Consider the following 25,684-nt stretch of genomic DNA (forward strand, 5'->3'; position numbering starts at 1 on the left):
ATCCTCCATTCACATCAACTACCTGATCCTCCATTCACATCAACTACCTGATCCTCCATTCACATCAACTACCAGCTCCTCCATTCACATCAACTACCAGCTCCTGCATTCACATCAACTACCTGATCCTCCATTCACATCAACTACCAGCTCCTCCATTCACATCAACTACCTGATCCTCCATTCACATCAACTACCAGCTCCTCCATTCACATCAATTACCCGCTCCTCCTCGTTTGTCAGCCTAAGCAATGAGAAGCAATGAGAAGCACAAGGGCAAAAACAAAGACATGATGATGACTGGGCTGCCATGTTTCACTGTGCGTGATATGCTCTACAGCTGATTGTTGCTGTTTTGCAAACCTCTATTTAGTTGTTCATAGTTGCAGAGAAACATGGCATCATTTAGAGCAGTATGATTGGTGAGTCCTGGGCACTGGGTTGAGGCCATCAGTTACAAAGAGACCCCATTGGCCAGCTCCCCGTGGCCAGGTCCAGACAGGGTGGAAACTGACCCAGAAAACAGGTGGCTCTTCTGGTGTTAGACTGTGGAGATGACGGTTGGGGGTTGAGAGGCTGGGGGGGATGAGAGGTTGGGGGTTGAGAGGCTGGGGGATGAGAGGCTGGGTGATGAGAGGCTGGGGGATGAGAGGATGGGGGATGAGAGGCTGGGGGATGAGAGGTTGGGGGTTGAGAGGTTGGGGGTGAGAGGCTGGGGGATGAGAGGTTGGGGGTTGAGAGGTTGGGGGATGAGAGGCTGGGTGATGAGAGGCTGGGGGATGAGAGGATGGGGGATGAGAGGCTGGGGGATGAGAGGTTGGGGGTTGAGAGGTTGGGGGTGAGAGGCTGGGGGATGAGAGGTTGGGGGTTGAGAGGTTGGGGGTGAGAGGCTGGGGGATGAGAGGTTGGGCGTTGAGAGGTTGGGGATGAGAGGATGGGGGTTGAGAGGCTGCGGGATGAGAGGCTAGGTTTGAGAGGCTGGGGGATGAGAGGCTGGGGGATGAAGGCTGGGCCAGGGTTGACCAGGGAGCAGCAGGCATTACTTTGTATCTGTTTGAGAGCAATTGGTTATCAGCACATGGGCTCTAGTAATCAGCCAACAGGGGAGATGAGATATGGTGCAGCTCTGTGACTAGAGGGGTTGGAGGTGGGGGGTTCCAAAGGGCTCCCGTGTTTTTGTTCAAGAGCCCCGGGGCAGCTGAGTACACCACCTGTTAATAACTCTGAAGTGGCCTTTAATTCGAGGCCTGGCTGTGGACCAGCCTATGAACAACTGAGAGAGGAGGCCTGGCTGTGGACCAGCCTATGAACAACTGAGAGAGGAGGCCAGGCTGAGGACCAGCCTATGTACAACTGAGAGAGGAGGCCTGGCTGAGGACCATCCTATGAACAACTGAGAGAGGGGGCCTGGCTGTGGACCAGCCTATGAACAACTGAGAGAGGAGGCCTGGCTGTGGACCAGCCTATGAACAACTGAGAGAGGAGGCCTGGCTGTGGACCAGCCTATGTACAACTGAGAGAGGAGGCCTGGCTGTGGACCAGCCTATGAACAACTGAGAGAGGAGGCCTGGCTGTGGACCAGCCTATGTACAACTGAGAGAGGAGGCCTGGCTGTGGACCAGCCTATGAACAACTGAGAGAGGAGGCCTGGCTGTGGACCAGCCTATGAACAACTGAGAGAGGAGGCCTGGCTGTGGACCAGCCCATGAACAACTGAGAGAGGAGGCCAACAAAGACAGCAGATGCACAACAGAGATTGCAGGAAGAGATCGAAAGCCCAGGGGCACAGGGAAATGGAAAATATGAGAATCATGAAAATCTCTAAGGGAAGACCTACCCTGTTTTAAACAAGTCAAGGAGTTACAGTGCTCTAGACCCATTCAGGATTAAAGGGTAGTATAATCATCTTTGGGACATCATCCTCTGCTGCTATAATTAACACAGAAAACTATATTTTCTCTTGGATATATCTGGGGATAACATCATTATATAACCCCTTACTGGTATTATGTTGATTTGAAACTGTTTCGTTTTTAAGGTCACAGATAATTAATGGTATTTAGAATCAGAATGAACAAATGATTTGTTAACTTGTTTTTGTTTTAATTAGGTTACAAATGCAAGCCATGTCTTCTGTTACGTTAGCTGTCATTTTCCACATGAAGATTTGACAGACATGGTGTAATTATTCTGCGTTAGAGGTGTTGATGACAACAACAACATGAGAGATCTGGTTTATCCTGGAACTGGTGTCATAATACAGTGTTTCCCAACCCTGGTCCTCGAGTATCTCTAACAGTACACAGCTTCGTTGGAGCCCTTGGCAAACACACCTCATTCAGCTCATTGAGAGCTTGATGATTAGTTGACCGTTTGAATCAAGTGTCATTGTCCAGAGTTGCAATAAAATGTGTACTGTTGTGGATACTGGAGGACCAGGGTTGGGAAACACTGTCATAGTATGTGTCAAAACCTAAATCAGACAGACAAAGAAACTCATTCTGTCTTCCTGGATGTCTGTGTTCCATTCTGTGTTGAGCCTGATTCAGAACCTTGTCTGTGTCTATATGTGCATGGTTCTGTTTGTCTTGTTGCCTCCCCTTGGTTCTGTTTGTCTTGTTGCCTCCCCTTGGTTCTGTTTGTGTTGTGGTTGTGTCAGTCGGAGCAGATCAGAACCACTTGTTTGTGTAAACAGTAACACAGCACAGAGAGAGACGTTTCTGATGTTAGGATGGTCCCAGCATGGGGCTCTTAAACTGTCCCGGCGTTGCTCTAACTACAACACTACAGGACCAGTAGGGAGCAGGACCACTCCACTCATGTGGAACGCCTCTCCAACATGTCTATAGTATCTTGTTTTCTTGTCGGCAAATTTGTCAAAACTGTTTTTAGCCTTGTCATACTGTGCTGTATTTATCGTGTTAATTCAAAATGCTATGTTTCTTAATGCTGTCAGACTTCCATATAAAGAACTAAAGGGAATAGGTGTCATACTGTTACACAGTCTAGTGATCCAAAGTGCTCTCCAATGATCTATTCAGTCTGCTATTTATCCCCACTGATGCCAGATCCCATTGAGGAAACAGACACTTCCGACAGACTGCCTTTCAGTCCGCTGGATGGTTTATTAACCCCCCTCACCTCCCCCCAGCCCAAATTAACCCCCTGTCAGAGGCCCACAATGAGAGTGGGCATGGCCCAGGCTGATTTATCCCACGCCTACCCATCGTGAGGGCACAGTGGCCCCAATGGCCCCCATCTCCCCATTAGCCATACGCCCATCCCTGTTGGCCTCCCTCCCTCCCTCACCCACTCCCCTGTCCCCCCCTGCCCCCTCTGTCCCGCCCTCACACGGCCTGTCAAACAACACAAATCTGTCACCCTGTTTGCTGAAGAGACAGTCAGCCAAAATACTGATGTGATGGGAGAGGGATCACAATCAAAGGACTGATTAGCAATTAATTGGCTGTAAAAATAAGTGTTGGCAGCAGTATGTGTGTGTGTGTGTGTGTGTGTGTGTGTGTGTGTGTGTGTGTGTGTGTGTGTGTGTGTGTGTGTGTGTGTGTGTGTGTGTGTGTGTGTGTGTGTGTGTGTGTGTGTGTGTGTGTGTGACAGAGAGAGAGAGTGTAGGTGTGTGTATGGTTGGGTCCTAAATCAGGGGAGGAGTGCCCTAACCCTAACCCTCCCCACTCTGCCCTGCCCATATGGTCCCTCAGGAGTGCAGCCAGACATGGTTGTTGGGGGGCTAGAGGACTCCCATTCTGCACACACACACAGAGACATACACACCACAACCACCACAACGCAGCATGGGGACACACTACCACAGAGCCTAGGAGATAGACAACCCTACAGTTCTCTCCCATTGAGACTGACAGCCTTCCCTGACGGATCTTTAAAAGAAAGCTGATTGACACACTGTGGCACTACTGTCCAGGATTATTATTGTCTCAGTCAGAGTCTCGTTGGATATTATCTTGACGACTGTTGGATCTTGGATACAGCCAGAGATGTGGGTGGGTGGTCCCTCCCACAGAGGATATCGGGTGGGTGGGCTGTGGCACCCTCTGAGCCTGGCACTGCTGAGTGTGTTGTGCTGCCTGTGCCAGATGGGCATAGGGGCATGGGCACTGGTCGTGTCCGGTAATGATAGTGTGCCAGGGGTCTCAGTCTCTGTGGTATTATTTCCGACAGACACGGGCGCTGCCACTCAGGACGGGGCCAGTGAAGGGGCCACCTCGGCCCCCACCTCAGAACACGAGGATGACAACTCCCTGGGCTACACAGGTACTGATGCTGCTTCATGTTACTATGGTCAACCCTTGTGTGTTTGTGTGTGTGTGTGTGTGTGTGTGTGTGTGTGTGTGTGTGTGTGTGTGTGTGTGTGTGTGTGTGTGTGTGTGTGTGTGTGTGTGTGTGTGTGTGTGTGTGCGTGTGTGTGTGTGTGTGTGTGTGTGTGTGTGTGTGTGTTGACTCAGTTAAATGTTTCCAATGACTCTGTCATGTCCAGTCTTCTCTCCCTCTTATTGCAACACATACTTTTCTATCAGAGGTTCTCTTGAGTTTTCTCATGTTCTCTAGCCTATCCATCCATCTGTAAGTCTTTATGCTGCTCAAAGTTGTATCTGTGAAACATTAGTCATTTATAATGTGAGGTTGGAGGAATTGATTACACTGGGTGAGGCACAATAGTGACTAATTCAAGAAGGTGGGTTTTAAAGTTGTAATCGTGACATTATTGTCTGCATAGCAACTGTCATATTCTTTCTGAACTTGGAGTGAAGAAATGGCAGATCATATGAAACATATTCTGTCACACCTGGTATATAAACCTCTTATCCTCTATAGTTATCAGAGATTACAATGTGCATTTAGGTGAATGATCTTAGTGTAGACATCTTCTATATAAGCATTAAGAATTCCCCTGTTCACTGCATACCATGTTAATGCACAGAACACTGTGAGTAACTGCATAAGGCAAACTGCCTGTGTCTCCCTCTGAGCTCCAACACTACCTAAGAAAAATGGAAATCAAACGTGTTGATCATTTTGTGAATAAATGACCAGAGACTAGATAGGTTTCCATTTGTGAGTACAGAAAGAGGAGATGTGTGGGAGACCGCGGTGCAGTGTGCTGAGTGGTGTTTCAGTTGACATAGACGGTGTCTCGCAGGGTCAGAGGGCTCTGAGGGGTGATGAGGAATAGGAAATGGGACCAACCTGAGGGACTGAGCTAACACACACACACACACACACACACACACACACACACACACACACACACACACACACACACACAGACACACACACACACACAGACACACACACGGTCTGGAGCTGATTACAGACGAGGCGTGTGTTTGGTTTGTTTTTGCTTCGTCTTCCTGACATGAGGGGAATAGAAGTGTCTCCACTGTGTTGTCACTGTGTGTGAGGAGCCCTGGTGATTTACCGGACCTCACACACACAGCCTCTCTAGGCTCCAGGAAGTCTCCTGCAGGAACAGGAAGTTCAATATGAACTGCTAGAGCCATTACCAGGGTCCATCACCGTGTGTGGTGGAGGATAGGATCGCCAAGAAGGGAAGGTTTTAGAACCCCAGTAAATATGGGGATCACTGCCAGTGTCACAGAAACATGTGAAAATGATATAATCTAAAGCTGATACAGACTGGTATGTCTGTATTGCTTCACCGTTTCTGTGCCTTGACATACAGAACATGGACTAGCTAAAATCCTCTATTTCTGTATTGTTGTGTCACTATTAGATTGTTGAACTGGATACAGATCAGAGTTACATATTGCTCTTTAAAACCGTTTGCCCTGTTTTGGCATAATTCATGTGAAGATTTAATCTGGAAAAATCATATAATTTCTGCCTCTCTGCATACGGGTTCATGGTCAGGGTGGGAGGCGTTTAAACCTGTTTGAGTGGCCCCCCTCATTAATCTGCTATAATGACAGTTCCAGGAGATCATCTTTAATCCGGCCGTTTAATCCAACTGTGCATGGAATGAGGGAAATCGATGTGTCCCAGCCAGGGAAATGAAGCTATTAGGTGACCTAATAATTCAGTCTGCTGCTGCTAGGACAGATTGGGCTGCAGCCAAGGACTCCTTTTACACACTGCCTGCCTGGGTTGACCTGCAGATTAGTTTGAAAACTGCCACTTTTTAGCAGGAGTTCAATTGAAGTTCACCTTGAGAGGGCCACACGGTATAGTATCGGATACTTCATGTGGTTCACTGTTTTTATTTTTGCCATTGAACCCCCTTGTGATCATTGTGGCTGAGGTAAGTGGCAGATCCCAACAGACAACAGAGGACATTGAGCTGAATGACAGCAGGGTAAGGAGAGGACAGGTTCGCTGTGACACCACTCCATACAGGGCCCTACAGAAGTATGATGCGGTCTGACCTTTGCATTAAGGTTCTATCAGAGTACCAAACGTGTCCGTATACGCACAGCAATCTATTGGACCGTTGGCTTTCATACTGTTCAAATTCTAAACGCAGCTCAAGCTTTTTTTCTCCAACTGTCAACACAATCAAATGCATAGGGGACACATACCAGAGACACGTTGATTGGGAATTTTTGGGAGGTGCATTTTGGTCTGTGCTTTTTGGTCTGTGTGTCCCCCGTGGATGGTGGTCTCAGAGCCACATTCTAGATTCATGCTTTAGGGTTACTGTAAATAAATGACACTTTACTCATAGTTATAACACATATGTATCTAATATGAGCAGGTGGTATGTTCATTGTAACATGTCCACGGTGATAACTACTAGGATAATAACAGATTGGAATCGCTTGATTTGTTGAAGAATGACTATAAAGCCTTTATTATCAGCCTAACTGTGTGTATGGATGATCTCAAAATACCATCATATAACTTTCAATCTGTGGCGGCACACTCTTGACCTGAAGGTTACCTGAGTGTTAAGATTGGTGTTTTTTATGCTCCTCTAACAGACTTGATTATTACTCTCAGCAGCCAGCCAGCCAGTCAACAAGCCAGTCAGCCAGCCAGCCAGCCAGCCAACCAGTCAGCCAGCCAGACAGCCAGCTCTCACAAATTGCATCCTGAAGTCAAAGTGCATTGTAAATGTATGTCCATAATAAAGGAGAGCGACCAGATTCAAAACAGAATAATTAAAGCTGCATGCTAAACCCCCAGCAGCACTTGCAGTATGTTAGCTGCCACACTGCACTGTAGTTGGCAGTGACAGACACAAAGACAGAGAAAGGAGAGGAGACAGGTCTGTGGTTCTCCTGCTGTAGCATGAAAGGCTGAGCTTGACTTTAGAGCAGTCCATCTCAGATCATCTCCCCTCACTGTCCACAACTACCACTGCGTCTGTCACACATCACAAAGTATGGCAGCGATCACAGCGCCGCCTGACGATCTATTTGTCCGTTTCTGGAAATAAAGACGCAGAGGAAAGTGAGGAAATTGAAGGTCGCCGCACTGCCACTGTTGATTGGCTGTAGAACAGAATGGGTCTAGACAGCCGCTTTATTTCATATTCTCTCCATGTGTGTGCCCCTGAATGTCTAGTGTCAGACATTCACTGTAATAACAGATGGGTTGATGGGAAACTAGAGATGGTCTGAATGAGAGACGGTAGTTGCTTTTCTGACTGAATAGATGGAGATGGAGAATGTCAGGCCAGGCTAGCCTTCGCCATCTCTCTACTTCTGCACCGTTATCTTTCTGCTTCAGGGATCTACTAGTTGTATTGCAAGTGATCAAAGTAAGGGCACATTGTCCTATGTTGTGTCCATGAGGTCTGTATTGTGGGCTGTGTTGATATTCATGGCCCATGGTGGGTGAGTGGGTGGGTGAGTGGGTGAGTGGGTGAGTGGGTGGGTGGGTGGGTGGGTGGGTGGGTGGGTGGGTGGGTGGGTGAGTGAGTGAGTGGGTGAGTGAGTGGGTGAGTGGGTGGGTGGGTGAGTGGGTGAGTGGGTGGGTAGGAGAGTGGGTGGGTGGGTGGGTTAGTGGGTGAGTGAGTGTGTGAGTGGGTGAGTGGGTGAGTGAGTGGGTGAGTGGGTGAGTGAGTGAGTGGGTGAGTGAGTGGGTGAGTGGGTGGGTGGGTGGGTGGGTGGGTGGGTGGGTGGGTGGGTGGGTGGGTGGGAGAGTGGGTGGGTGGGTGGATTAGTGGGTGAGTGAGTGTGTGAGTGGGTGGGTGAGTGGGTGAGTGGGTGAGTGAGTGGGTGAGTGGGTGAGTGAGTGAGTGAGTGAGTGAATGAGTGAGTGAGTGGGTGGGTGGGTGGGTGGGTGAGTGAGTGGGTGGGTGGGTGGGTGGGTTAGTGGGTGATTGAGTGGGTGAGTGGGTGAGTGGGTGGGTGGGTGTGTTAGTGGGTGAGTGAGTGGGTGAGTGGGTGAGTGGGTGGGTGGGTGAGTGGGTGGGTGAGTGAGTAGGTGAGTGGGTGAGTGGGTGAGTGAGTGAGTGAGTGAGTGAGTGAGTGAGTGAGTGAGTGAGTGAGTGAGTGAGTGAGTGAGTGAGTGGGTGGGTGAGTGAGTGAGTGAGTGGGTGAGTGGGTGGGTGAGTGGGTGGGTGGGTTACATTACTTTGTTTATCCCTGATTGATGTGGAGGTGGAGCGGCACTATGCGGCTGTCTGACAGCTTTACAGTGAGAAAGATGTACAGCTCTATTCCCCATCCGTCCTCTCCTCTCGTTACATACCCTGCTCTGGCCTTGAGTCTCCACCCTGCAAACCAATCAGCCTGCCTGCCTGTGTCAGCCCACCCACATACATTACACCAGAGTGCCATCGCTACGGTGCTGCATCCCCTGTGTGTGTCACGTCTCCACACCAACCCTCCTTTATGCTCATAAGTGGCCCGGCGCTCATGATGCAGGGAAAGAGAGTGATGTTCGTGTGTAGAGCTGATCCAGTTTGGAGCGATCCTTTTGTGTAGGGCCACAGAAACTGGATGGTGACCCTGTTCCCTGTCCAATCTCTTTTCATCTCTCTGATCCTCACAGCTTAACTTACCGCTGTCCCAGGAAATAGCTCTATTAGCCATTCCACTAATGCTGTCAAGAGGGGTTGGAGTGGGAATAAGATCGAGTAAAATAAAGAGAAAGAAATGTGGGTTAAAAGAGGGACAATGGGGTTAGATTATTTAAATCCAAATATCAAATCAAGTCAAAATATTGGTCACGTACACAGTTTTAGCAGATGTTATAGCAGGTGCAGCGAAATGCTTGTGTTACTAGCTCCTAACAGTGCAGTAGAAATGTCAAACAAGTACACAAATAATAATTAAACCTAGAAACAAGAACATCCATGTTTGATGTTCAGGGTTAGAGGAATTACATTGGTTTAATGGCTGATGTTATGATTATCATGGAAGGAAAGGTGTAATGTGTTAATAACCAGCTCCGCCTCCTGTCCTCCCCAACACCCATCTCATATCCAAACAGAGAGACTCCTGGGTAATTACAGTGTTTTTCTGCCTATCATGTGAATAGGCTACACTCTACACCAGCTGTGGGGAGGGAGGGAGGGAGGGAGGGAGGGAGGGAGGGAGGGAGGGAGGGAGGGAGGGAGGGAGGGAGGGAGGGAGGGAGGGAGGGAGATTTAATGCCTCCCTTTGTATTGTGCCTGGATGTCCATATGGTGTCTTCATGACTGTCAGGCAGGTGCATTTTTGATTACCCAAATTGAAGGGGACAGCGTGTAATATTCAGTGATGGAAAAAGCACCCAACTGTTAAACTTGAGTAAAAGTAAAAATACCTAGAAATAGAAAATGACTCAAGTAAAAGTGAAAGTCACCCAATAAAATATTGCTTGAATAAAAGTCTAAAAGTATTTGGTTTTAATTGTACTTAAGTATCAAAAGTAAATGTAATTGCTAAAATACACTTGTATCAAAAGTAAAGGGAAAGTATATATCATTTAAAATTCCTTATAATAAGCAAACCAGTTTTTATTTATTTATTTATGGATAGCCAGCACACCAACACTTAGACATAATTTATCAATGAAGCATGTGTGTTTATTGAGTCCTCCAGATCAGAGGCAGTAGGGATGACCAATTATTATTCGACCATGCTGGTCATTTATGAACATTTGAACATCTTGACCATGTTTTGTTATAATCTCCACCCGGCACAGCCAGAAGAGGACAGGCCACCCCACATAGCCTGGTTCCTCTCTAGGTTTCTTCCTAGGTTTTGGCCTTTCTAGGGAGTTTTTCCTAGCCACCGTGCTTCTTCACCTGCATTGCTTGCTGTTTGGGGTTTTAGGCTGGGTTTCTGTACAGCACTTTGAGATATCAGCTGATGTACGAAGGGCTATATAAATAAAAAATAAATTTGATTGATTGATTGATGACCAGGGATGTTCTCTTAATAAGTGAGTGAATTGGACCATTTTCCTGTCCTGCTAAGCATTCAACATGTAATGAGTACTTTTGGGTGTCAGGGAAAATGTATGGAGTAGGAAGTATATTATTTTATTGAGGAATGTAGTGAAGTAAAAGTATAAATTGTCAAAAATATAAATAGTAAAGTAAAGTACAGATACCCCCAAAAACTACTTAAGTAGTACTTTAAAGTATTTTTACTTAAGTACTTTACACCGCTGGTAATATTAAGAAAAGTCATCCAGGGATGAGGAACTCTTTGTCTTGTTTTCCAGCCATGTTGTTTTTAGTGCATCACTGTCACTGCTGATTTCAGTAGCTAGGTTGTTGCCATGGGTGGGGTGTTTGTTCCCCCGCCCTGTGTGGTCGTGTCTTCTCCTCTAACCTGACCTCCACCTTGACACAATGGAGAGATCAGAGAGAGCTGGGTGGAAAGGATAGCCCCTGTAGCCTCAACCTTAGCCTAAAGGTGTGCTGGGTTGTGCTGAGGGTTCTGATAGCAATGCTCCCAGGCTTTCCATCATGTCTGTACTTGTGACTTGTGATCACACATCAGGTTTATTTACTTATGCAGTTGAAAGAGAGGTCAGTGTTCGGCAGTATTCTCTGTTGCTCTGTGAGGGGTGGCCTAGTATAGTAAAGTATAGTATATTATCGTAAATGATAAACTGGGTGGTTTGAATTCTGATTGGCTGAAAGCTGTGTTATATGAGACAGTGTACCATGGGTATGAAAAAAACATTTGTTTTTACAGTTCTAATTACTTTGGTAACCAATTTATAATAGCACCTCGGGGGTTTGTGGGATATGGCCAATATATTATTGCTTAATTATAGTATAGTAGTATAGAATATTATAGTATAGTGTAGTAAAGTAAAGTATAGAATATTATAGTATAGTATAGTAAAGTATAGTATATTATAGGAGTTGGTGTGATGAGGCAGATGAGGCCTGTGAGGTCCCTGGCTGGCAGCAGTGAGACACAAGGAAGCCTCCAGCGATGATAAAGATAGGGCCCACCTCCTCAGGTTGGTACAGACATGAATGTCCAGGACAGGTGCATGTATACCTTATTTATGAGCACAGAGAGAGTATAGACACCCACACACCTGGGCCAGGTGTGGATTACCCAGGTAACACAGCTAATATCCTCAGGGAGCCCCTTTCACACAGACTCACAGCTACATGCAAACAGTGCTGTTCAAAGTTAGATGTTTGGAAATAGCACTCAAAGCTCTCTGCCAAAATTGAAAATCATTTGAAATAAATAGCTTCTCCTCCTCAGTTTATTAAGACGTTGTTGAAAATAGATAGCATTTTTTCAAATAGTGAAGTGTTATTTAAGTTTGCTTCCTGAATGGACTGCCTTCAATTCGAATTGACCCCCAGCCCTGGTATCAGTCAGCCAGAGGAGGCTGGTGGGATAAAATGTGGGAGGATGGGCTCATTGTAATGGCTAGAATGGAATGGTATCAAACACATCAACCATATGGAAACCACATGTTTGACTCCGTTCCATTAGTCCCATTCCAACCGTCACAATGAATCCATCCTACTATAGCTCCTCCCAATAGCCTCCTCTACAGTCAGAGCACGTGTCTGCTAAGCCTCCTGGTCAATTAGGCCTCTTTATGAGTCCACAAACACCCTGCAGCTCTGCTCTGCCTTCCAGCTAGCTTTACAGGAGAGATGAGTCCCGTAACTGTCAGCTTTATGATTAGGACAACTGTTACTCATTTTAATGGATATGTATGAAGCTGCATAGTCGCACGCCTCGCACAGATGAACACTATGTCTGCGGCTCTCTGTCAGTGCTGTTGGGACGTAGGAGTGCTGGGAGAGGGGTGTCAGTGGTCTGGCTGTGGTTCAGCACCTGTTCTCAGGACATTGGCGCGTGGTGTGAGGTCATCAGAACCAGATCTCCCACCGATCATATTTATTACATTCATCACAGCGACAGTTTGTTTTGGCAGGTGATCGCACCGGGGAGAGAGAGAAGAGCCGTTTTATTTGAGAAATGAAAGCAATGCTTTTAGCATGAAGCACTGTGTTGTGTTGTTCTATGCTCTGGGTCCATTTAGAGAGATCAGTCACTGTGGTTGGGCCTCCCTCAAACCATTCCCTCAACCACTGAACAATGATATTATAAGTATACAATTGGAAACGTTCAAGGAGCAGTCTAGAATCACTTGGAAAACCACAAAAAGAAAATGGCCGACTTCATTTCCATTTCTGTGGCAGTATAGGTCATTGATCTCAGATTTTTTTTTATAATGAAAGAGACTTATAGATTTTTGTGTGAAACCATGAGAAAACAAACACCGCGAGGAAACAAAGTGAATGGTTTGAATATTTGTTTTACCTCTCAAAAGATCAAGGTACACACTTTAGGAGGATCATTTTTCCCTATGCATTCATTCATTATGTTTGACTGGTGGTTGCTGAAGGAGATTAATCAAAAGGGAGGTACCCACTGTGTCAAGACATCAATTCAACGACTATTCCACGTTGGTTCAATTTCATTAAAATGACGTGGAAGCAATGTTGATTCAACCAGTTTGTGCCCAGTGGGTAGTGTTAGGTCTGAGAACATGGGTGTTTCTCAATGTGCAACCGTGCTCCACACTCTCATGCTCCGGGTGCATTCTCCGACCACGTTCTCTTGAGTATGTTCTTGTGATGATGAGAGTGTGGAGAATGGATAAAACAATACATTTGAGAAGCACTCGTACTCCCCCTACTGTATTACCTCCCACTCCCCCGATTGTATTACCTCACTCTTCACCCCCCATTCACTGAACCTTCTTCCAGCCACACATTGGCAAACAATTTACTTCATAACTATCAGCTAGCTATATGTGAATCGTAATAATGTTGCTAACCAGATTGTCTGTTAAACTAAGATGACCTAAAATGAATATTATGCAAGATAGATGTAAAATCTTTGTGAGTATCTAGCTAACAATTCTTTGATGCTATCTGGCTAGCTAACAATACTAGTAGTTAGCCAGTTAGCCCTATTGACTTATTATGTGCTTGCTATCTACGTAGGCAGGTAAACATGCGAAAAATTAACACAGCATCTACTTATTAACGCACCTAGATAAAATATTGTAGTCAGGCAACATATGAGATGTGAAGAGGTAACATTTCATACCGGAAATCGGAGTGTATTTTCTCTCGCTTCAGCTCAAATAATCGCCGACATTAATTTCAACACATTTTCAATCATTTTTTTAAATGGTTGCCTCATATTTGTTTTCATACAGTGCATTCGGAAAGTATTCAGACCCCTTGAATTTTTAAACATTTTGTTAGGTTACAGTCTTATTCTAAAATGGATTAAAAAGTTTTTTTTTCATCGGGCCTCCCGGGTGGCGCTGTACTGCAACGCCAGCAGTGCCATCAGAGTCACTGGGTTCGTGCCCAGGCTCTGTCGTAACCGGCCGCGACCGGGAGGTCCGTGGGGCGACGCACAATTGGCCTAGCGTCGTCCAGGTAAGGGACGACGCTAGGTCGGTGTGGTCGGTGGGGATGTCCTTGTCTCATCGCGCACCAGCGACTCCTGTGGCGGGCCGGGCGCAGTGCGCGCTAACCAAGGTTGCCAGGTGCACAGTGTTTCCTCCGACACATTGGTGCGGCTGGCTTCCGGGATGGAGGCGCGCTGTGGGTTGTGTATTGGAGGACGCATGACTTTCAACCTTCGTCTCTCCCGAGCCCGTACGGGAGTTGTAGCGATGAGACAAGATAGTAGCTACTAAAACAATTGGATGCCACGAAATTGGGGAGAAAAAGGGGTAAAAATTCAACAACAAAAAAAATATGTATATAAAAAAAAAAAATCTCCATCGTCACCATAATGACAAAGTTAAAGCAGGTATTTAAAAGAAGAAAAAATATATATCACAATTACATAACTATTCAAACCTTTTACTCAGTACTTTGTTGTACAGCCTGTACAGCCTTACAGCCTCAGCTCTTCTTGGGTATGCCGCTACAAGCTTGTATTTGGGGAGTTTCTCCCATTCCTCTCTGCCGATCCTCTCAAGCTCTGTCAGGTTGGCTGGGGAGTGTCGCTGCGCAGCTATTTTCAGGTCTCTCCAGAGATGTTAGATCGGGTTCAAGTCAGGTCTCTGGCTGGGCCACTCAAGGATATTGAGTGGCCCAGCCATGATGACAATGTAAAAACAGGTATTTAAAAGAAGAACAAATATATATCACAATTGCATAACTATTCAGACCTTTTACTCAGTACTTTGTTGAAGCACCTTTGGAAGCGATTACAGCCTTACAGCCTCAGCTCTTCTTGGGTATGCCGCTACAAGCTTATATTTGGGGAGTTTCTCCCATTCCTCTCTGCCGATCCTCTCAAGCTCTGTCAGGTTGGCTGGGGAGTGTCGCTGCGCAGCTATTTTCAGGTCTCTCCAGAGATGTTAGATCGGGTTCAAGTCCGGTCTCTGGCTGGGCCACTCAAGGATATTGAGACTTGTCCCAAAGCCACTCCTGCATTGTCTTGGCTGTGTGCTTTTGGGGTTGTTGTCCTGTTAGAAGGTGAACCTTCGCCCCAGTCTGAGTTCCTAAATGCTATGGAGTAGGTTTTGATCAAGGATCTCTATGTACTTTTCTCCCTTCATCTTTCCCTCAATCCTGACTAGTCACTCTGTCCCTGCCGCTGAAAAACATCCCCACAGCATGATGCTGCCATCACCATGCTTCACCATAGGGATGGTGCCAGGTTTCCTCCAGACGTGACGCTTGGAATTCAGGTCAAAGAGTTCAATCTTGGTTTCATCAGACCAGAGAATCTTGTTTTTCATGGTTTGAGAGTCCTTCAGGCACCTTTTGGCAAACTCCAAGTGGGCTGTCATATGCATTTTACTGAGGAGTGGCATCTGTCTGGCCACTCTACCATAAAGGCCGCATTAGTGCTGCAGAGATGATTGTGCTTCTGGAAGTTTCTCCCATCTCCACAGAGGAACTCTGGAGCTCTGTCAGAGTGGCCATCGGGTTCTTGGTCATCTCCCTGACCAAGGCCCCTCTCCCCCGATTGCTCAGTTTGCACGGACGGACAACTCTAGGATGAGTCTTGTTGATACTAAAGTTCTTCCATTTAAGAATGATGGAGGCCACTGTGTTCTTGGGGACCTTCAACACTGAAGAAATGTTTTGGTACCCTTCCCCAGATCTGTGCCTCGACACAATCCTGTCTCAGAGCCCTACAGACAATTCCTTTGACCTCATGGCTTGGTTTTTGCTCTGCCATGCATTGTCAACTGTGGGACCTTTTATAGACAGGTGTTGGCCTTTCGAAATCATGTAAATTCAATAGAATTTACCAAAGGTGGAACCCAATCAAGTTGTTGAAACATCTCAAGGATGATCAATGCAAACAAGATGCACCTGAGCTCAAATTCGAGTCTCATAGCAAAGAGTCTGAACTCTTAATTAAATAAGGTGTTTCTGTTTAATATTTTTTATAAATTTGCAAAAAAATCTAAAAACACTGACAGGATGCTTTCAATTGTGCATCTATAAAAGTTTGAGAGGGTCTTGGGGGCCAAGAGGAATTTCTTCAGCCGCCTGAGGTTGAAGAGGCACTGTATGGGTGGACCATTTCAGATTGTCAGTGACATGTACTCTGAGGAACGAAGATTTTCACTTTCTCCTCTGAGGTCCCATCGATGTGGATAGGGACGTGCTCCCTCTGCTGTCTCCTGAAGTCCATGATCAGCTCCTTTGTTTTGTTGACATTGAGGGAGAATTTATTTCCTGACACCACTGCCAGGGTCCTCACCTCCTCCCTGTAGGCTGTCTCGTCATTGTTGGTAATCAGGATCAGTGTAGTGGAGGTGTTGTTTCCTACCTTCACCACCTGGGGAGGCCCTTCAGGAGGTCCAGGACCCAGTTGCACAGGGTTCAGATCCAGGGCCCCAAGCTTAATGATGAGCTTAGAGAGCACCATGGTGTTGAAGGCTGAGCTATAGTCAATGAACAGCATGCTTGCATGGGTATTCCTCTTATCCAGATGGGATAGGGCAGTGTGCAGTGCAATGGCGATTGCTTCCTCTTTGGCTCTATTGGGGCGGTATGCAAATTGAAGTAGGTCTAGGGTGTCAGGTAAGGTAGAGGTGAAATGATCCTTAACTAGTCTAAAGCACTTCATGATGACAGAAGTGAGTGCTACAGGGCGATAGTCATTTAATTCAGTTACCTTTGCTTTCTTGGTTACAGGAACAATGGTAGACATCGTGAAGCAAGTGGGGACAGCAGACTGGGATAGGGAGAGATTGAATATGTCCGTAAACTCTCCAGCCAGCTGGTCTGCGCATGCTCTGAGTACGCAGCTAGGGATGCCTTCTGGGCCGGCAGCTTTGAGAGGGTTAACACGCGAGGGTTAACACGCTTAAATATCTTACGTTGGAGAAGGAGAGCCCACAGTCCTTGGGAGTAGGCCACGTCGGTGGCACCGTGTTTTCCTCAATGCGGGTGAAGAAGGTGTTTAGCTTGTCTGGGAAAAAGACGTTGGTGTCCTCAACTTTTCCCTTTGTAGTCCGAGATTGACTATAGACCCTGCAACATACGTCTCGTGTCTGAGCCATTGAATTGCGACTCCAATTTGTCTCTGTACTGACGTTTTGCATGTTTGATTGCCTTACGGAAGGGATAACTTCACTGTTTGTATTTGGCCATATTCCCAGTCGCCTTGCTATGGTTAAATGTGGTGGTTTGCGCTTTCAGTTTTGCGTGAATGCTGCCACCTATCCACGGTTTCTGGTTTGGGTAGATTTTAATAGTCACAGTGGGTATAACATATCCTCTAGTTTTCCTGATGAACTTAGTGACCATATCTGTGTATTCATCAATGTTATTCTCAGAGGCTACCAGGAACATATCAAAACAATCTTGAAGCATGAATTCCGATTGGTCAAACCAGCATTGAATAGACCTCAGCACGGGTACTTCCTGTTTGAGTTTCTGCCTATAGGAGGGGAGGAGAAAAATGTAGTCGTGATCAGATTTTTCAAAGGGAGGGTGGGGGAGGGCCTTGTAGACCACTGAGTAGCAGTCGTACAATGTTTTTACAGAGTGTGTACTACAGTCAATGTGTCGGTAGAACTTCGGTAGTCGTTTCATCAAATTTGCCTTGTTAAAATCCATAGCTACAATAAATGCAGCCTCGGGTTATGTGGTTTCCAGTTTGCATAAAGTCCAGTGTAGTTCTTTGAGGGCCATCATAGTATCGGCATGAGGGGAAATATACATGGCTGTGACTATAACCGAAGAGAATTATCTTGGGAGGTAATACAGTCGGCATTTGATTTGTGAGGCATTCTAGATCGGGTGAAACAAAGGACTTGAGTTTCTGTATGTTATTGCAATCACACCATGAGTAGTTAATCATGAAAAATACAACCCCACCTTTCTTTATTCCTATCTACGCAATGTGCTGAGAACCCAGCTGGTTGTATGGACAGGAACAGTATATCCCAAGTATATGTTACAATCCCTGGTGTCTCTCTGGAAGAAGGTCTTCACCCTGACCTTGTCTACTTTATTGTCCAGAGACTGAACATAAGCGAGTAATATACTCGGAAGAGGTGGGCGGTGTGCACGCCTCCTGAGTCAAACTAGAAGTCCACTCCGAATACCTCTTCTCCATCGGCTATGTTTTGGAGCAGCCTCTGGAATCAGTTATATTGCCCTGGGGGGTACAAACAAAGGATCCAATTAGTGAAAGTCGCATTCGTAATGCTGGTGAGTTACCACTTCTCTGATAAAAAAGTTATTTCCGGCTGTATGTAATAACACCCCAAAAAATCTGGGCTAATAATGTAAGAAATAACACACACACAAAAACAAAATACTGCAAAGTTCCTTAGGCGCTAGAAGCAGATCTGCCATGACTGTTGGCGCCATCTTCCCTTGACAAACAGCAATCATGACATGTCTTAAAAAGGTAGAACATGAGTCAGCAATAGCAGTGGAATAACCTCATCGAGCGATAGCATTGTTCGGAGGCACACACACACACACACACACACACACACACACACACACACACACACACACACACACACACTCCGCGCCCTCACCCCAGGGTGTAGGTTACCCAGACAACCTCATCATGAAGCTGTGGCGTTTCCCCCTTTCCTCTTCCTCCCCCTCTTCCTCCCCACTCTCCTGCTCCTCCCTCTCCTCCTTACCCCCACCACAATACCATGTCTCTCCCATACTCTCTCTTTTTCCTCCTCCTCATCCTCTTCCTCCCCACTCTCCTGCTCCTCCCTCTCTTCCTTACCCCCACCACAATACCATGTCTCTCCCATACTCTCTCTTTTTATTCCTCCTCTTCCTCCCCCTTCTCCTCCTCCCCTCTTCCTCATTACATGGCCATGTCTCTCTCTCTCTAATCCTTTCAGTCCTGCGACCTGGCAGGAAACTCAGTTCTTTTGTCACTGATTTAAGATGTCAACGTTTCCTAAATTTTCTTTCAATTTTTCTGACAGTCTGGTAAAATGAATACCAATGCTAAGCTTTATCACAGGCTTCTGAAGCTAGTCTATTTTTTTGCCCAATGTGCTGTAAAATCCCTCTTTATTGTGAGATTATAAAATTATGATTTTCTGGCAGACATTAAATAAAGTTTTGCTTGACTGAATGTTGGTGTTCAACCTGTTTCTTTGTCAGCATATTTAGTCATTACAAATTGCTTGACTGTTACAAAGTACTGAAATGAACAGAACACTGATAATTGATGAAACAACAATGTAACTAAGAGGTAAATGAACTACGTTGTGACATCATTCACCATGAGAACACTGGGTTTGTTTTACTTATCGAGCTCCACTGCTGGTCAGGGTCTTGTCCAGCAGCTTGTCATGCTCTGATTGGCTGAGGAGACCATTGTGATGAGGGCCCAATAAAGTTGAAGACAAAAGCATCCCTTTGCTCAGTTACTGCTCTCCCTCTCTCGCTCTCTCTGTCATTAAAACCTCTCCAGCCACTAAACCAATTAAGCCAATTAAGCATGAAAACACAATGCTACTTGTTTCTCCCACCATGCTTCTCTATGAGGGAGAGAGAGAGAGAAGAGAGAGAGGGGACAGGAGCAGGACGTAGGTCATTCAACAAGCTGTGACATGACAATGAGACGAGAGAGAGTCCCGGGGAGAGTCAGCGGAGACACTTTTGTTTCCTCTAATTGTGTTCAAATCTTGTCAGCCCGTTCTGCCAGTGCAGCCGTGCATGTCAACACACAGCTTGGCTACCGTGGACTCCAGTACAAAACACAGTGGAGATGTGGAGCATATCAATCTGTAATGTTGAACGTCTTTATTCAGTACCCGGCAGTGTCTCGTAGTGTTCTTAACTCACACCGCGCTATGCACAAATGTATTCCTGATGCGTGAAACTACATCTCTCCTTAGTGGCACAGAGAAGTCTTATGTAGGAACAAATACAGACGATAAACGAATGACAGGGAATGTATAGTCTGGCCACAGTAACGTCTTACATCAAAATAAATAGCAGGAAAGTTACAGGAGACTGACTGTGTTTTGTTGTTGTTGTCAGGACCTTTCATGATAGCAGGCTTATTTTAATCATTCTCCACAGGCCATGTTGGTGCTGACGCTAAACAGTGAGCCCCATTAAAAGACCCTGGGAGAGGGGGATTGAGTCTGCGCAGGCAAGCGGAAAAGCAGCAGCCTGTTTATCACCCTCCCCCTCATTGTGCCCCTTGCCTCACTGTGGCATCCCCCTCTCTCCCCTTCTCTTCCCCTCTCTCTATCCTCTCCCCCTCTCTCCCCTTCTCTCCCCCTCCACCTCTCACTATCCTCTCCCCCTCTCACTATCCTCTCCCCTCTCTCTATCCTCTCCACCTCTCACTATCCTCTCCACCTCTCACTATCCTTTCCACCTCTCACTATCCTCTCCGCCTCTCACTATCCTCTCCACCTCTCACTATCCTCTCCACCTCTCACTATCCTCTCCCCCTCTCTCTATCCTCTCCCCCTCTCACTATCCTCTCCACCTCCCCTTTGACTATCCATTCCCCCTCTCACTATCCTCTCCCCTCTCTCTATCCTCTCCACCTCTCACTATCCTCTCCACCTCTCACTATCCTCTCCCCCGCTCTCTATCCTCTCCCCCTTTCACTATCCTCTCCACCTCTCACTATCCTCTCCCCCTCTCACTATCCTCTCCCCTCTCTCTATCCTCTCCACCTCTCACTATCCTCTCCACCTCTCACAATCTTCTCCCCTCTCTCTATCCTCTCCCCCTCTCATTATCCTCTCCACCTCTCACTATCCTCTCCACCTCTCACTATCCTCTCCCCCTCTCTCTATCCTCTCCCCCTCTCTCTATCCTCTCCCCCTCTCTCTATCCTCTCCTCTCTCTATCCTCTCCCCCTCTCTCTATCCTCTCCCCCTCTCACTATCCTCTCCCCTCACTCTATCCTCTCCACCTCTCTCTATCCTCTCCCAATCTCTCACTCTCCCCCTCTCTCCCTCTCTCCCCCTCTCTCTATCCTCTCCCTCTCTCTCTCCCCCTCTCTCTATCCTCTCTCCCTCTCTCTATCCTTTCTCCCTTTCTCTATCCTGTCCCCCTCTATCTATCCTCTCCCCCTGTCTCCCTCTCTCTCCCTCTCTCTATCCTCCTCCCCCCTCTCTCCCTCTCTCTATCCTCCCTCTCTCCCCCTCTCTAACCACGCTCTCTCCTCCACTCTCTATCCTCTCCCCTCTCTCTCTCTACCACACCGCTCTCCCTCTTGCGATACTTACCCTCTCTTCCTCTCCCTATCTTTTCTCCCTCTCTCTCCCTCCCTCCATATCTCTTTCCTCTCTCCCCCTCTCTCCCTCTATCTATTCTCTTCCCCTCTCTCTCTATCCTCAAATATAATAGCAGGAAAGTTACAGGAGACTGACTGTGTTTTGTTGTTGTTGTCAGGACCTTTCATGATAGCAGGCTTATTTTAATCATTCTCCACAGGCCATGTTGGTGCTGACGCTAAACAGAAGCTAATGTGAGCCCCATTAAAAGACCCTGGGAGAGGGGGATTGAGTCTGCGCAGGCAAGCGGAAAAGCAACAGCCTGTTTTTCACCCTCCCCCTCATTGTGCCCCTTGCCTCACTGTGTTATCACCATCTCCTCTCCTCTCTCTATCTTCTCCCCCTCTCTCCCCTTCTCTACCCCTCTCTCTATCCACTCCCCTTCTCTCTATCCACTCCACCTCTCTCTATCTTCTCCCCCTCTCTCCCCTTCTCTACCCCTCTCTCTATCCACTCCCCTTCTCTCCATCCACTCTACCTCTCTCTATCTTCTCCCCCTCTCTCCACTTCTCTACCCCTCTCTCTATCCACTCCCCTTCTCTCCATCCACTCCACCTCTCTCTATCCTCTCCCCCTCTCTCTATCCTCTCCCCCTCTCTCTATCCACTCCCCTCTCTCTATCCACTCCCCATCTCTCCATCCACTCCACCTCTCTCTATCCTCTCCCCCTCTCTCCCCCTCTCTCCCCCTCTCTACCTCTCTTTCTATCCACTCCCCCTCTCTCTATCCACTCCCACTCTCTCTATCCTGTCCCCCTCTCCCTATCCTCTCCCCCCTCTCTATCTTCTCTCCCACTCTCTCCCCCATCCCCCTCTCTCCCTCTCTGTCCCTCTCTCTATCCTCTCCCCCTCTCCCTATCCTCCCCCCTCTCTCCCTCTCTCCCCCTCTCTAACCTCCATACTCCCTGTCTCTCCCTCTCTCTATCCTCTCTCCCCCTCTCTATCCATTCCCTCTCTCCCCCTCTCCCTATCCTCCCCCTCTCTCCCTCTCTCTATCCTCTCCCTCTCTCTATATTCCCATTGTCCCTCTCTATCCTCCCTCTCTCCAATTCTCTATATCCTCCCCACCTCTCTCGCTATCTCTATCCTCCCCTTCTCCCTATCCTTTGCACTCTTTCACTCTCTCTATCCTCACTCTCTCCCCCTCTCTTTATCCTCTGCCCCTCACTCTATCCTCTCCTCCTCCCTCCCTTTCTCCCCTCTCCCCCTCTCCCTATACTCCCCCTCTCTCCCTCTCTCTATCCTCTCTCTCTCTCCCTCTCTCTATCCTCCCCCTGTCCCTCTCTATCCTCCCTCTCTCCAATTATCTATATCCTCCCCACCTCTCTCGCTCTCTCTATCCTCCCCTTCTCCCTAAACTTCGCCTTCTTTCCCTCTCTCTCTATCCTCACTCTCTCCCCCTCTCTTTATCCTCTGCCCCTCACTCTTTCCTCTCTATCCTCCCTCCCCCTCTCTCCCTCTCTCTATCCCCCCTCTTTCCCTCTACCTATCCTCTCCCCTGCTCTCCCTCACTCTATCCTCTCTTCCCTTTTCTATCCTCCCTCTCTCCCCCTCTCTCTTTCTCTCTACACTCTCACCCCCTCCCTATCCTCTTCCTCTCTCGCTCTCTGTCCCTCTCTCTATCCTCTCCCTCTCTCTCTCTCTCTCGCTCTCTCTCCCTCTCTATCCTCTCTCTCTCTCCCTCTCCCTTTCTCCCCTCTCTCCTTATCTCCCCCTCTCTCCCTCACTCTATCCTCTCCTCCTCCCTCCCTCTCTCCCCCTCTCCCTCACTATATCCTCTCCCTCCCCCTCTCTTTCTCTGTCTTCTCTTTCTGCTTTCTCTCTCTTTCTCCCTGTTCTTCTTAGTGACTTCATGCATGTGATGTTGACAGGAAACATTGTTTGCCTTTTTACATGGCTTTTTGGCTGGTTTGTAGGGTTTACTTGTGCAGGTTTACTTCATTCTGGCTGGGCTAGAGACCAGATGGCTAGCTTTGAGACACATTCTTGGGTTGTGACACAGAGACCTGGGACACCAGAGGGTTGTTCATGAGAGAGAGAGAGAGAGAGAGAGAGGGGGGGGGGGGGGGAGGGAGAGAGAGGGAGAGAGAGGGAGGGAGAGAGAGAGAGAGAGAGATATGTAGTGTTTACTGTTTATTGTTGTTGTTTTTTTCACTTTTGTATATTATCTACTTCACTTGCTTTGGCAATGTTAACATGTGTTTCCCATGCTAATAAAGCCCCTTGAACTGAATTGAATTGAGAGAGAGAGAGGCAATGGCCACACATTTTCTACATGAACCTAGAGAAGAGTCCCCTCAGCCAGCTGGTTCTGGGGCTCTGTTCAGAAATACAAACAGATCCCACAGAGCCCCAGGACAGAAACACATTTAAACCGAACCAAATTATGAGACAGCAAAAATATAACTATTTGACACACTGGAAAGAATCAACCAAAAAGCAAAGATTTGTGGTCTGTTGCCATGAGAAAAGGGTAACCAGTGGAGCACAGGAGACTGACAGTCTCCTCTGTGTCCCAGGGAGATGACGTGACTGCATTTAGTATTTCACATCCACTCCCTACAGAATCTGCCCGTGTGTCCCTGTCCATAAGTCTCTCCCTCTATGTCAGGGTTCGAACCCCCTGTCTGAGGCCTTAGACATTCACTATATCTTGTGTATCTCCTGTCTACTGTGTGTGTCAGACTGTCTAGCGGGGGTGAAAGCTCAACGTTATGTTCCTGTGATTTACTGTGTGCCTGAGAGATAAATCTTTACCATAATGACGTGTTAGTTCTACCTGTTCCAATGTTAACAACATTATCTTCTGATGTACAGCTATTAACAGAGATTTATTGCACATTTGTAGCTTTTAAGAAACAGATGGAGTAAATGTTCACATGCCATTTGTCAATTTCTGAATAGTGAAATATTTCATTAGATGCAGTGTATTAGTGTTGCTTGATGTGAGCATTAATAGTCTCATAAGGATGGTTATGGTCTGTGTTGTGCGTCTGGAGCCGCACCGCTCCCTCAACGTCCAATCAGAGATGATTTGCGGGCTCCCATTGCAGCTGGAGGAGTACAGTGACATCAGTATGAATTGTTACTTCCTCATGACTCCAGGTCATCTCCCTCTGTGTAGAAATATTTCAGTCTGAGACAGCTTGAGATGTAGTCTGTCCTCCTCCCTCACCCCACTTCCTGCTCCGTCCTCCAGCTAATGCTAAGTACTGTATCTGTCACGGCCACTGGATTCTGTATCTCTCCCAAGAGGACCACAACGTAGGATACAGACGATCCTCTTCTTTCTCAATAAACCCATGGTGTGACACAGAGGCCTCACCATTCCACATGATGTACAGTATCTCTGTGAGTCACGTGACCAACATTACATCCTGTATCACTCATACACTAGTTCCTTTCTACAGGAAGTAGGGGGAAAAAAGACACAGTTATTCCATCGGAGAGGAAGTGATAGAAAGAACATAATAAGCCATAGGTAGTCCTATCAGTCTGCACCACTGGGCTTCTGCTCACCCACTGGTCTGGTGTCTACAGAGAGGAAGAGATAGAAAGAACAGAATAAGCCATAGGTAGTCCTATCAGTCTGCACCACTGGGCTTCTGTTCACCCACTGGTCTGGTGTCTACAGAGAGGAAGAGATAGAAAGAACAGAATAAGCCATAGGTAGTCCTATCAGTCTGCACCACTGGGCTTCTGCTCACCCACTGGTCTGGTGTCTACAGAGAGGAAGAGATAGAAAGAACAGAATAAGCCATAGGTAGTCCTATCAGTCTGCACCACTGGGCTTCTGTTCACCCACTGGTCTGGTGTCTACAGAGAGGAGAGAGGAACCTGTACTAGGAGATGCTGATGTAAATCAATGCTGTCAGCCAGACAGTCTACTCATTCCAGTCTACCAAACTCTCTATCCCTCTACATTCCATCCCTCTACATTCTAGTCTTCCAACCTCTCTATCCCTCTACATTCCAGTCTCCCAACCTCTCTGTCCCTCTACATTCCAGTCTCCTAACCTCTCTATCCCTCCACATTCCAGTCTACCAACCTCTCTGTCCCTCTACATTCCAGTCTCCTAACCTCTCTATCCCTCTACATTCCAGTCTACCAACCTCTCTGTCCCTCTACATTCCAGTCTCCTAGCCTCTCTATCCCTCTACATTCCAGTCTACCAACCTCTCTATCCCTTTACATTACAGTCTCCTAACCTCTCTATCCCTCTACATTCCAGTCTACCAACCTCTCTGTCCCTCTACATTCCAGTCTACCAACCTCTCTGTCCCTCTACATTCCAGTCTACCAACCTCTCTATCCCTCTACATTCCAGTCTACCAACCTCTCTATCCCTCTACATTCCAGTCTACCAACCTCTCTATCCCTCTACATTCCAGTCTACCAACCTCTCTATCCCTCTACATTCCAGTCTACCAACCTCTCTATCCATAAACATCCCCTTTCCTTACGAAGGACACCG

The 25,684-nt window shown here is 47.1% G+C and overlaps 1 protein-coding gene across 6 annotated transcripts in view; it reads left to right on the forward strand.

Annotated features, from left to right (window-relative positions):
• LOC110503393 (roundabout homolog 1) overlaps positions 1 to 25,684 on the forward strand; it is a 499,811-nt gene that overhangs the window by 168,457 nt on the left and 305,670 nt on the right. For all 6 annotated transcript variants that reach the window (XM_090218858.1, XM_090218859.1, XM_090218866.1 and 3 more), the window contains exon 3: positions 4,195 to 4,287. In XM_090218858.1, the coding sequence (XP_090074984.1) occupies positions 4,195 to 4,287 (93 nt within the window). The remainder of the gene's footprint in view (positions 1 to 4,194; positions 4,288 to 25,684) is intronic.

This window comes from Oncorhynchus mykiss, chromosome 24, assembly GCF_057628025.1.
Source record: "Oncorhynchus mykiss isolate SJ-2025 chromosome 24, ASM5762802v1, whole genome shotgun sequence".
NCBI lineage: Eukaryota > Metazoa > Chordata > Actinopteri > Salmoniformes > Salmonidae > Oncorhynchus > Oncorhynchus mykiss.